At 36.7% G+C, this 14,184-nt stretch overlaps 1 protein-coding gene across 4 annotated transcripts in view; it reads left to right on the plus strand.

Moving 5' to 3' along the window:
* Positions 1 to 14,184, plus strand: part of dysc (whirlin protein dyschronic) — a 417,061-nt gene that overhangs the window by 345,474 nt on the left and 57,403 nt on the right. For 2 of the 4 annotated variants that reach the window (XM_073980697.1, XM_073980698.1), the window contains exon 11: positions 11,388 to 11,465. In XM_073980697.1, coding sequence (XP_073836798.1) covers positions 11,388 to 11,465 — 78 coding nt within the window. Of the gene's footprint in view, positions 1 to 11,387; positions 12,189 to 14,184 lie in introns of those variants that run through there. The other 2 variants (XM_073980695.1, XM_073980696.1) reach the window with 1 other exon arrangement.

Genomic DNA, 14,184 nt, shown 5'->3' on the forward strand with positions numbered 1-14,184 from the left:
ATACTTTAAAATCTATAGTAACTTTAAATAAAACTACTAACGCCATCTCTCTATCTTCGAAAATTCGAAGATAAAAGCTGAGAGCAAATATATGTCTATACGATTCATTAGTCTATGCTGTTTACATCACTTTCAATCACCAACCCACCACCCATCCACCTCAAAGAAACCCACAACAATTCGAATTGTATTAATACAAATTTTCCTCCCAAAAGTATGCACCACCTTTTCACTTCAAATACCAAACAAAAAGACAAGTGTTGAAATTGAAAACAAACAAAAATTCACACACATTTCTTTGCATTTCTTAGTGTAGCTAATATTTGTGGTACAAAATGCAAACTAATCTAAAAACCATGTTGTGTACATACACAGGTAACCGATATGGATCTGGAAGTAAGTGCAGCAACTGGAAGAAGTCCCTCATCGGACTCTGGGCTGGGCATGACGGTGACGGAAAATAAAAATCGGTACAACCATTTCTTCACTTTGTGACAATGTCTTTTTTGGTTTTTAATTTACCTTTTTTCTTGACAATTGGACTTGGTAACGTCTTCTGAATATGTGTAATAACATTTTGACTTTTTTCCCGTCCTTACCTTGCACGCTCTGTTATGCCCGCTTAGAATAATACAACGTCTGCCCTATCGACCCATGTCAGCTGAACCGATATTACATCGCTCATACAATCATCCAACACCATTACCACCGCCACCCAATTCAGGGGCCGGAATCAACGCCTCATCCAACAGGTCGAATAATAATTTCTTGCACCCCCATAATCATCTTCCACACCATGTCTATAATAGCCATCATTCGTCACTACGGCATTTGGGCGGTGCAGCATGGTCTCGGTTAACTGGATCATCTCAATCATCGTCGACATCTCGAATCATGGGACCAACTTATATTAGCAACACCACTCACAATACGCCACAAAGGCAGCACGATGCCGGTGTCAGCAGCAGCATGGGGGCGGCCGTAAATCAGAATTATCTAGACAATCAACATCCTCATCATCAGGTGATCATCACACATATATTTTTGACTATATTCTCTCTCACACACACTAACTCTCTTAACCACTACTAAATATTGTTATTAAGAGTACTCCTGATTTTCTAATGGAAAGAAAGATTTGTATTTTAAAGAAAGAAAAAACGAAAACTGGCTTCAAACTGCTAACAATCGGCACTGCTGAGAAAAAGTTTAGAAAATGCTTGCACTGTAAACTAATAAAGCTTTTTCTCACTCACTTTCGCTTTCTCTCTTCCAAAATAAACAATCACCTGTCGTATTTTTTCAATTAACATTCAAAGTTCTTACTCACCACTGCTATTTGCTCTCTATTTTTAAAACTTCTACGCTCTTTTCCACTAATTTTCCTCTACTTTTGCTTAACTATGGACCACTTTTTTGAAATTTCCACCTAACGTTTTAGCGAAAATTTTCCAACTTATGCACAACTTTAATTCTCTCAATATACAAAAAATTGACATTCGAGGTTCTTGATGGGTTAATGTGGAACCTAAAGATCTTTGGAATTTGATTTTTGGTTACTCAAGTGTAGAACGGGTTATAATCTTTGGCGTATATACTTTTCACAAAAAGGGTGTGTGTCTGTATGAAGTTAAATCCTGCAATAGATTTCATTACTACCTAAAGGGTGTATGTAAAATGGTGTGATTGATGTGTAATAAACATTATTTATTTCAGTTTTTATTTTTAAAATTTATTTTTTATTATTATTTTTTTATTTGTGTATATTTTTTATATATTGTAAGCCTCCCAAAGTTTTGTCTCTATCCATGTAAATTATTTGTATAATTTTCTTTTTTTCTGCAATTATTGGTGTATTGGTCGTTAGTATTTTCTTTCAGTGTATCTACATGTCTATACTTAACATACAACATACATAAATAATTGATGTGTTCATTGTTCACATACTTTACTTTACATAATTATCTGTAGCAAAGATTAATTGGCATTGTTGTAAATTACATTAATCTCGATTTGTATGTAACTGTGTTGTGCAAAAAAAAAAATAATTGTAAATTAAGAGCAAAGCCGAAAGCAAAATGTACAAAACCCTTATATTTTGAAATGAAAACATTGTACATTCATACGAATAAATTTAAACGAAAATTATGAAACTTAATTGAAAAGAAGAGAAAACATTATTAGAGTTTTTAAAGTAAACGCGAAAAATGGTTTAACAAGTCTAGCTGAGTAACAACAAAATCTGTAAGAAGCTCACTTATTGTGAGCCATGTTTGTCTACACAATTTTCTAGAAAATTTTGTAGGAATGGAGCCTTAATATCGAGCAATGAAAAAATATGGAACTGGAGTTGAGAGGGTAAATGTGAGATAATAAATTAAAAAAGAAAACAAAAGCTGGGCATTGCGACTTTGTGATACCGTAGATGTCTGCCCCAATGGAAAAGCTTTTCACACCGTTACGTGCCGGCTTATAGGGCGTTGTGGTGGCAATCGGCTACCTCAGGGGCGCATCATTCATACAGTGCGGTTCCAACCCTACCCTCAAACCACGATCATTAACGGATTAGATGTTGCCGAATGCGACCAAATTTATACTTGATCTTTTTTTATTTACCCTGACTTATAATACCAGACGTAATGAACAACGTCTTCCCTTTTAAATGTTAAAATGTCAATAAAAAGATGATTACAATAAAAGCATAAAAAAGGAATATTGGGATAACCTGGCTGTCGCCTTTTGCTATGACCAAGTTTATTTTTTAATAAACCTAATACGAGGGCGGTTCGGGAAATTTTTAGCCTATCAATGAAAGATAAAAGTTAGTTTTTCAAAAATATTTTTATTTTTCAATATAATCTCCTGAAACTTCAATACACTTAGTCCAACGCTTTTCTAGCAATTCTATCACTTGATTAAAATAGTTTTCCTCAAGGTCTTCAAAATAGTGGTTTACAACTGTAATTGCATCTTCATTTGAGGTAAAACGCTTGCCAGCAAGGAATTTTTTTAGAATTGGGAACAAGTAGAAGTCACTGGGAGCTAAATCAGGAGAATAAGGTGGGTGGTCAAGCAACTCATACTTTAATTCGTTGATTTTAGCCATTGTTAAACAACTCTTGTGCGCTGGTGCGTGATGTAAAATTATTTTTTGTGTTGTAAGCCAGGACGTTTTTCTCGAATTTGTACATTTAATTGATCCAAAAGGTTGCAATAGTACTCTGAATTTATTGTTTTATCCTTTTGCAGATAGTCAATCAATAAAATACCTTTGAAGTCCCAAAAAACCGTTGCCATAACCTTACCAGCCGATTGAATTGTTTTTGCCTTCTTTGGGGCAAATCCTCCAGCTTCAGGCCATTGTTTGGATTGTTCTTTTGTCTCTGGAGTATAGTGGTGGATCCATGTCTCATCAACAGTTATGAAACGACGCTTAAAATCCATTTTATTTCGCTTAAAACGATCCAAACAAGCTTGAGAAATGTTCATTCTTATGCGTTTTTGATCGACTGTTAACAAATGCGGCACCCATCTTGCTGTAGATCTACATGCAAAATTAAATGGACTCGATCATTTGAGATGCCCATGATATTAGCAATTTCACGCACTTTTATTCGTCGATCATTTAATGCCATATCATGCACTTTGTCTACAATTTCTGCTGTTGTTGCTGTTTTTGGACGTCCACTACGTGGTTCATCTTCAATGCTTGTACGACCACGTTTAAATTCAGCAACCCAATTTTTTACTGTTGCATATGAAGGTGCACTTTCACTTAACACATTCACTAATTTTCCATTGTAAACAAATTGCGGATGCGTCTTTTTTGAACACCTGTTTCTATATGAAGGAGTTGCCAGATCGAAACAAAATTTAACATGTGTTCATAACAGAGATGGAAGTTTCCAAAACACTTAACTTTTTTTCTGTTTATACCGCGCTTTTTGTGCTAGGCTAAGAAGTTTCCGAACTGCCCTCGTATATGCCATGAAAATAAAATGACAACAATTAGAAATTGGGATAGGTGTATTTTACCACTTTTGGTGACACAATTGGGACCAATTTAAAGCTCAGAATGCATTCTCGAGACGCCCCTAACCAAAAAATCCATAAAAAAAACTGGAAAACTGTGATCAATTAACGACCGTTGCGCCTCCGTTGTTTGACCACCTACGCCTACCTACTTTGACTCATTGTCAGACTTTTCTTCAAGAATCGCATAAGGCATCATCTCAATATTATATGGTCATCACCGAAATCAATATGCATATTCCTCTCTGGACCACCATCTCCATCAAAACCTGATCATCTGACTAATATATCGACTTGTAGCGAGATTACATGGTTTAGATGGACAAATGGAGGACAAACTAGCCAGACGACTAACACATCGAGTCATTCCTTATTCCGATGTGCTACAAATTTTGAGCAAAAACTAACTTATAATAAATACCATTCTCCACATACGAGGGATGAACAAAAACTATCTGGCCTAACAATGAAAACGCGAATATTTTCCATCAAAAATAGTTTTATTGTTTTCTTAAGTAGTCTCCATTATGATTTATACGCTTTTTCATGAGCTCAAACCAATTGTTGAATCTCTTTTTCCCACTGCGATTGAGATACCTCCAAAACATGGTTTTTGAATGTTTTTACAGCATCTTCTGGCTACGAAAATCGTTGACCACACCGGTTTTTCTTGATATGCTGGAATCAAATAACGTCATTAGATCCCCAGTGAGAGCTGTACGGCGGATGACACATCTATTCCACGTTTTGCCCGGTCAAACAGGCGCTGGTTTGAATCGATGTATGAGAGCTCGCATTGTCATAATGCAGAATGATTCGTCTTCTCTTGTGCGTTTTTCGAATTTATCAGGAGACTTCTGGCAAACAAATTGTAGTGTAACACTCAGAATTAACCATCCTACATTTTTGAAGCCGTATAGTCTCCACATGATCACTTTTGCCGAAGATACAGGCGACCATTTGCTTCGAAGTGTTTCTAACATGTACAACTATCGATGGATCTGGCTCGCTTTCGAAGACCTAAACGTTCGATTCCTCCTTTGTTTCGGGCTCCTAAGCATAGATCCAAGATGCGTCGTCTTTGGCGATCTTTTAAACGTCGTTTTTATTCACTATTTCCTTGCACCAATCCACAAGAGCGTCTTTTTGAGCGAATGGCCAATTTTTCTAGATCTAACGAGAATAATACATTTTTGAAGCCAGATGTTCATGCAATTTCAAATATTAGTTGGTGGAATAAATGCCCAAGGATGTCTCTTTCTTAAGGCCAAAACTAAATTTTTTTGCATTTGTCGGGCCTCTATCTCAGAAACGATTAATTTACCCATACTATTTTAGGCAATATTGTAGCCCTTAACTATTAGAACTATTGAACAGACCATATAAGAAAAACTCCATCTAGAGCATCAAAATCGATAAAATATAGAACATTTTACATAATTTCTGAAATTCTGATCAGCATCAGTTAAACTATTGGGAGTTGAACCAAGCAACCTTCTGCAAAAATCTGCCAAATAAAGTGCTCAACAATTCTTCAAAACATTCTGAAATTCTACAATGCATACTTCATGCTATTTTGCATCATATCTTCTACGACACATATTTCAAACACAGTTTACACCAACAGTTTATTCTCGCATTTCGGATTTCTCCACATTATTGACTTATTTATTAAATGTTCGTAGAAAAATATACTAAAAACAACGTGACAGAGGCATTTTACAACAATGACATGTTCTGAAGAGTTGTGTATTACATTACAGCGAATATTTTTCCAAACGAAAACATTAAGAAATTATGGAAATTTTTGATATTTTATAAAATTTGAGGCAATAAATGTAGTTTTTCGATTTCATTATTTCTCCAAGTATCTTATTTTTGCCCTTATCTACAAATTAGCTTCAGAGGTCAGATGAAAATTCACAGAGATATAGCCCATAATTGCTTTAAAAAGTCAATATTTAACCATGTTTAGATGGGGCCATAAAATCCAAGCTGGATCTGACACATCAAAACCCACCTAGGGTTTTTGTAGTTCGGGTCTGTACTTTCAAAAAATCCTCAGCTCAAATTGTTTGCACACGATTACCTTAAAAATTTTGCACAGTGTAGTATAATAACATTATCCATACTTGATATTACTCCTAGAATGTTTGGTATTGAAAATGGGCTATATCGGTCCACGTTTGCATCGCTGGGGTTTAAAATATGCCAACACAGAATAGATTCACGTTTTGATATTACCCCCATAGAACGGTACTGCCCCTTGGAAATTTTTTTTGGCACATTATTATCTGACAACATTTTGGCATAGCCGCCATATAAGGGTACTTAGTACCCGATTAAAGCTTTCTGAAGTGTTTATTTACCTTTTTACTACCGTATCTTTTGTAAATTCGAATTTTGTTTTCCCGGAAAATGCACAATTTTGAAATAAAAAAGGATATCCACATATGTTCATGTTTTTTGTATTGCCCTATATAATGGTCCTACTCTTTTTTATCCAAGGTCATTGCCACATTTTCGAATCGAAATTCCGGTAATTTGGTATTGGTACAACAACTGGACAATTTGGAAAATTGAAAATATAGATTGTTATTTTAGTAGGTACAACGACATATCCGATGTGTGGTCTAAAGGGTTTCGCTACAAAAGTGGCTGTAATTTGGTATCTCGGATTATTATGGATAGAAAACCCTGCCCGAAGAAAATGATCACTATGGATCCATGGATCCACATTTAACAGTAAATCCCGATTTAACGTATTTTGAATGATTTAAACACTTTATCCAAACGTAATAACTGTAGTTATAGTTTGTTGTATTTTATTTACACTGGGCTGAATCTTTTTAGGCCAGTATAAATAATATATGTACATACATATCGCTCATTTACTCAAAAAGTGACACATCTCAAAAAATATAGTTTCGAGAACAACGCGTTTTAAGTTGCCAATAGAAATTTGACTTCTCTTAAAAAGATTATTAACCAAACGTTAAAATAACTACTTGGACCATTTTTTGTATAGAGCTAGTCACACATCAGTGCTAAATTTCTGTGCAAAACCAAGCATGATTTGGACATTTTAGTGCTTCATAAACTCAAACAACTTTTTCGGTGTAACTTGTTGAGTTTTATAGATATCGACATGAATTTGAACTTTTTTAGTGCTTCATAAACTCAAAAAACTTTTTCGCTGTAACTTGTTGAGTTTTAGAGATATCGACATGAAAATCTGACACTAGATAAAGTAGAAGTGGTAGAAAAAATAGAAATTACTAACTTAGAAAGGAAACGAATTGTTCCATTTTACTTCAATACAAGCCGTGTTCGGCCCGGTCCATTGAATAACGGTGAAATCCAGAGTAACAACGGCTTAGACCACATTTATACTGGGGATTATTTTCATGTTAACGGCGCTATTTTGATTTTGTTTGACATAATAGCTGTGTTCCAGAACTAAAAAGTTTTTACAATTTTTACGACTTTTACGCATTTTACTCGAAAAAGCGTTCCCGTACACAAAAAAGTTGTAAAATGTTCTCTTCTCTTTAAACAAAAATGGCGCTGAATGACGTTCTCTTTAAAAACTTTTTACACGACAAATTTGGGCGAGTAAAAAAATAGTAACATGGTTGCCGGCGTCTGATTGGCTGATACGCCGACTTTGACATTTGTTCCAGTTTTTATACCCTCAGCCTTTAGGCTATGAAGGGTATATACACTTTCATACGGGCAAAATGTGCCCCATCGAAATAATGGTTTTAGACCCCAAGTATGTTTGGACGAAATGTGTTTCAGACAATTTGGAGTCGATTGAGCAATGTCCGTCCGTCTGTCTGTCTGTCTGTCTGGCTGGCTGGAGCGCACGATAACTCTCGAACGGATGAACCGATTCGGTTCAAATTTTGGCTTTCGTAATATTTTGCCCAAACTTAGTTTAAGTTCGAAGATGAGCTATATCGGTCCGCTCCTTCCGGTACCTCCCCCACAAAAATTCGAAAATGTTCGGAAAATTTGTGCGCACGATAACTCTTGAAGGGAGTAACCGATATGGTCCATACTTTGCCCATCGTGGAGCGTGTACCAGACTTAGATCAGGTTTTAATATGGACTCAATTGGTCCACTCCGTCGGGTACCTCCCACACAAAAATTTGGAAAAGTTCAGTTTAGGACCATCTCTCGAATCGCTTTGATTTTTGCTTTAGCAACTTGTATTCACTGCCCTCCATACGACGGTATAAGTTTCATCAGGGGTAAGTCCATACTTCCTGAGAAAATAGCCTGAAAGTTGCAAAAAACCCCTATGACACCGTGTGAGGAGGTTGGAGGGCAAAATAACTCTCGAACAGGTCTGCCGATTCGGTCCAAAGTTTGGTCTTAGTAATATTTTGTCCAAACATAGTTTAAGTTCGAAGATAAGCCATATCGGTCCACTCCTTCAGGTACCTCCCCCACAAAAGTTCAAAAATGTTCGGTAAAATTGTGCGTACGATAACTCTTGAAGAGAGTGGCCGAACTGGACCACACTTTACACATCTTAATATATCTACCATATATAGATCAGGTTCAAATATGGACTATATTTGTCCACTCCATCCGGTACCTCCCACACAAAATTTCGGATACATGTGCACTTTAAGACCTGCTTTCGAATCACTTTGATTTTTGTTGAAGCAACTTGCATTCGCTGCCTCAGTTGCGATGGTAAAAGTTGTTTCAGGGGCAAGTCCATACTTCTTGAGCAAACATCCCTGAAGTTGTAAAAAAACCCTATGGTACCATATGCAGTGGCTGGAGATCCATTCTTTTTAGTATCTCCTCCGCAAAACTTTTGATCTCTAATCCTAATCAACATTTTTGTCAGTTCAAACGCCCAAAATTCCCTAAGTACATGCGTTTGGGAAAACATTGTTTCAATATACACAGGCTGAGGGTATATCTCTGTCGTCCAAGCCGACTGATACTTTTTTACTTGTTTTGACGTATTTTCCATTTTTCCGTTCCCGAACTATTTCAAAAAACTTGTGTGTGAAAACAAATTTTTTGCAGTTCTCTCTTTTACGAGTTTTACAATTAAAAAGTACCGAAACGAAGCTAATATGTATAAAATATAAACAAAATTCTACTAATTATTGCATACTTTCAGGCATGCATTACAATTATATCCGCGAAAGAACTTGGCTTAGATTTTCAAGCGTCAAAAAGTTGTAAACATCGGAAACGTAATATCCCTATATAAAACGTATAAAAAATATGAAACTTCATAAACATTTAAAAACTGTGATATTATAATGATAATAAGAGCTCTGGTTATAGTTTAGGAGCTGGGGATTCTAAACAAACTGTTAGTTTGAGTTAAGAAACACTAAACGAACGACTTGACCCGCAGAGAGGGAGACTTCTTGATATGGAGTCTCTATGTGACCTCACTTGAAATATCTAAAGATGAACCAGCAAATTGCTGCACCATTGATCACTTTGGGTGTGAACTCTGGCTCAAATATGCCCGGTCGGCGATTACTTTGAAACCATCGGCATATTAGATCAAAGAGCGTAGCCAATAGGTTTCTTCTGTATTGTTTGACCTACGGGGACGAAGTTTTCGAGTCGTAAGCTTTTATCAACACAAACTTGGTTGATTGTGGTACCTGCAATATCATTCCACATGTTTCCTACCTGCGCTATATGGCGCTCTTTTCATAGGACCAATTTCCCTAAGAAAGCAAGTTATATTTCTTTTATTTTCTAAAAGAAATCCTATTAGTATGCTATTAGTAAAGGTGTTTCTAAAGAGAAGATGAGGACTATTGAACAACAGGATTCTTTTATCAGAAAATCTATTTGTTTTATAAGAGATAACCAAATATTCTTCTATGAGAAAACCAATTTGAGCTTTTGTTGTTCTATGCGATGACCTAACCTTTATTCTATGATACATTCAGTTGTTTTCAATATGGCCCAGAATTTAGGACGTTGACATTACATTTGCCTTTTGCATTGCCTTTTTCACCTCTTCCCCATAAGATGGAAAATATATTATTGGCATATTTCACTAAGACGATTCGACTACAAATTCGTTCGAACAATTACCAAACTCATGTTTTTTGAAAAATATTTGATTTAGTTTTTGCTTTCAATCAAACAAAAATTTTCTACAACAATGGAAGTTTGGTAGTAATTCGAACGAATTTAAATTCGAATCTTCTTAGTGAATCTGGCCATAAATTCTATTTCGATTTAGCTATTTCTGATTGTCTGTTAAAAAACAAGGTAGAGATTAATGGTAGTGCATAGCATAACACTTGTATTCAAAGTAATGAGTAGTCGTGAAGAAATTGGGTTGGGAAATCGGAGTCTGAAAATAAATGGTTCGACTCCGAAGTCCTGAACCAAGCATAATCATTTTGTGCGATCACGGAATCTCCACAATCTAACCCACATGTGATTTAGTTGAATGAACTAACGAAGAGTATTCATAAGCGTCCTGATAGTCGTTTAAGATGACATATCTCTTTAGTGTATATCAGTGATGGGCTGACTTTGCAAATGCTCAATTGCGTTTGTAAAGTCATGTCATCAAGGGTGTAGATTAAAACCTAAGTAGTTTATTGTCGGATTTATTAAAAACGACCAAAAAACTTTTGTTAGTGTCTGAGTTTGAGATATGCAAAAAAAAAAGATATAGCGAAAAAAGCCTTTATATGATTTTTATCAAGTAAGATCGACTTTTATGGAAACCCTGTAGACGTTCAAAAGAATGAATCAAAATTTGGTCACAGAGTAAAAAATGTTAATAGACAACCAAAAGGGCCCCGAGCAGAGTCATGATACCTTTATCTGACATCAAAATATATACAGTTCTTGGTAAAAAATATTATTGTATTACGTCAACTTTATTTTAACTATTGTGTTCAATTAAATATAATATTCTGTACATTTTGCTTACGGTGGAACAAAAAAAATATAATTCCCATAAAAATTGTAAACACTTAAAACTGTGTATTAGCTCATAAAAATCATCACAAAAATTCAAAAAACGTTTCTAAAATAAACATATCATCATAGCAAAACACAAAACAAATTACAATTACATCACCATTATGTTTGAGTTCCATTACGTTTCATTTCATTCTATATTGTGTTTTTCTTTCCTCTTTTTCCTTTCTTGTTGTGAAACCAAAAAAAAAACTCAAAAACGAAAAAATCTAAAAACAACAACAAAAACATTTGTTTACCTCCCTCCCATATATGGATAATTTGTTTGAAAATTGACAAAAAAAAAAATCAAAACAAAAAACGAACACTGAAATGATATGAAATGAATGATGGTTGTTGGTTGGTGTGTCTCTAGGAATACGGCTGTGATGACCATAGGTCCCGAAGATTGAGTGAAACCCATGTACCCCATACGGACTATGAGCAAGATGTGGTGAGTAGAACACAAACAGATTTCTTCTTCTTTCCACAGACAATTCAAAAATTCTTCTTTTAAAACACGCATAGCGAAGGCTTCGAGTTCATTGCATATTTACCATTCTATAAAATAACATTTACATTTATATACATGAAAACAGTTAAACAAAAAATAATAATTATGCAAATATTTATGTCGAGTTTTTTTATTTATTTATTTTATGTATTTTTAAAAACTACGTAATACATTTGCAAATATTTATACATTTTTTATATATACGATAAACTACAAAGCAAACACTTAATAACTATAAGCGGGAAAAGATATGCGTTGTTATATTTCTACATATATATAAATTTTTAATTCTATAAACTTAATACAAAATACTTTTGTTTTTTTTTTCTTTCTGCTGTCTCCGAAATGACAAGTTCACATTATATAATTCCTTATGAATGTTGTGGTGGGTTGCCTATTTTTTCGTCTCGGAAAATCGATAATCATTGCCACCCTCCTGATACGAACGACTGTGGCTGTTCGCATTGGAAGACTCAACATCATCATAATCACGTGGTGGTGTTGGTGGTCGTGCCATATTTGCATAACCATTGCCGGAAATTGTTACACGAGGTTCAAATTTTGGTCGGGGAATACGAATTTGTTTGATTTCCGTTAAAAAGGATTCCATTTTGAAGCGGGTGGAGTTGGTTTCTGAAAATAAAAACAAACAAAAAAAAAAAATAATTAGTAAAAAGGAATTTAATTTGGGTAGAAAATTTAAGAAAATTTTAAATTTTATAAAAGTCTCTATAGACGACCTAAAGGGCGTCTTTATAGACGACCACAAGGGCGTCTTTATAGCGACCACAAGGGCGTCTTTATAGACGACCACAAGGGCGTCTTTATAGACGACCACAAGGGCGTCTTTATAGACGACGTCTTCATAGACGACAGAAGGGCGTCTCTATAGACGACATAAAGGGCGTCTTTATAGACGACTTAAATGGCTTCTTTATAGAAGACCTTAAGGACGTCTTTATAGACGACCCAAAGCGAAGACGACCTAAAGGGCTTCTTTATAGATGACTGAAAGGGCGTCTCTATAGACGACATAAAGGGCGTCTCTATAGACGACATAAAGGGCGTCTCTATACACGACCTAAAGGGCGTCTCTATAGACGACGTAGAGGGCGTCTCTATAGACGGCTTAGAGGGCGTCTCTATAGACGACCTAGAGGGCGTCTTTATAGACGACCTGTAGGGCGTCTCTATAGATGACAAAAAGGGCGTCTTTATATACGAACTAAAGGACGTCATTATATGCGACCACAAGGGCGTCTTTATAGACGACCTGAAGGGCGTCTTTATAGACGACCACAAGGGCGTCTTTATAGACGACCTGTAGGGCGTCTTTATAGACGACCTGTAGGGCGTCTTTATAGACGACCTGTAGGGCGTCTTTATAGACGACCTGTAGGGCGTCTTTATAGACGACCTGTAGGGCGTCTTTATAGACGACCTGTAGGGCGTCTTTATAGACGACCTGTAGGGCGTCTTTATAGACGACCTGTAGGGCGTCTTTATAGACGACCTGTAGGGCGTCTTTATAGACGACCTGTAGGGCGTCTTTATAGACGACCTGTAGGGCGTCTTTATAGACGACCTGTAGGGCGTCTTTATAGACGACCTGTAGGGCGTCTTTATAGACGACCTGTAGGGCGTCTTTATAGACGACCTGTAGGGCGTCTTTATAGACGACCTGTAGGGCGTCTTTATAGACGACCTGTAGGGCGTCTTTATAGACGACCTGTAGGGCGTCTTTATAGACGACCTGTATTACGTCTTTATAGACGACCTGTATGGCGTCTTTATAGACGACCTGTATGGCGTCTTTATAGACGACCCGTAGTGCGTCTTTATAGACGACCTGTTGGGCGTCTTTATATACGACCTGTAGTGCGTCTTTATAGACGACCTGTAGGGCGTCTTTATAGACGACCTGTAGGGCGTCTTTATAGACGACCTGAATGGCGTCTTTATAGACGACCTGTAGGGCGCATTTATAGACGAACTACCTGTAGGGCGTCTTTATAGACGACCTGTTGGGCGTCTTTATAGACGACCTGTAGGGCGCATTTATAGACGAACTACCTGTAGGGCGTCTTTATAGACGACCTGTTGGGCGTCTTTATAGACGACCCGTAGTGCGTCTTTATAGACGACCTGTTGGGCGTCTTTATATACGACCTGTAGTGCGTCTTTATAGACGAACTACCTGTAGGGCGTCTTTATAGACGACCTGTTGGGCGTCTTTATAGACGACCCGTAGTGCGTCTTTATAGACGACCTGTTGGGCGTCTTTATATACGACCTGTAGTGCGTCTTTATAGACGACCTGTAGGGCGTCTTTATAGACGACCTGTAGGGCGTCTTTATAGACGACCTGAATGGCGTCTTTATAGACGACCTGTAGGGCGCATTTATAGACGAACTACCTGTAGGGCGTCTTTATAGACGACCTGTTGGGCGTCTTTATATACGACCTGTAGTGCGTCTTTATAGACGACCTGTAGGGCGTCTTTATAGACGACCTGTAGGGCGTCTTTATAGGCGACCTGTAGGGCGTCTTTATAGACGACCTGTAGGGCGTCTTTATAGGCGACCTGTAGGGCGTCTTTATAGACGACCTGTAGGGCGTCTTTATAGACGACCTGTAGGGCGTCTTTATAGACGACCT

Source organism: Musca autumnalis, unplaced genomic scaffold, assembly GCF_047663935.1.
Source record: "Musca autumnalis isolate F117 unplaced genomic scaffold, ASM4766393v1 scaffold_4, whole genome shotgun sequence".
Taxonomy (NCBI): domain Eukaryota; kingdom Metazoa; phylum Arthropoda; class Insecta; order Diptera; family Muscidae; genus Musca; species Musca autumnalis.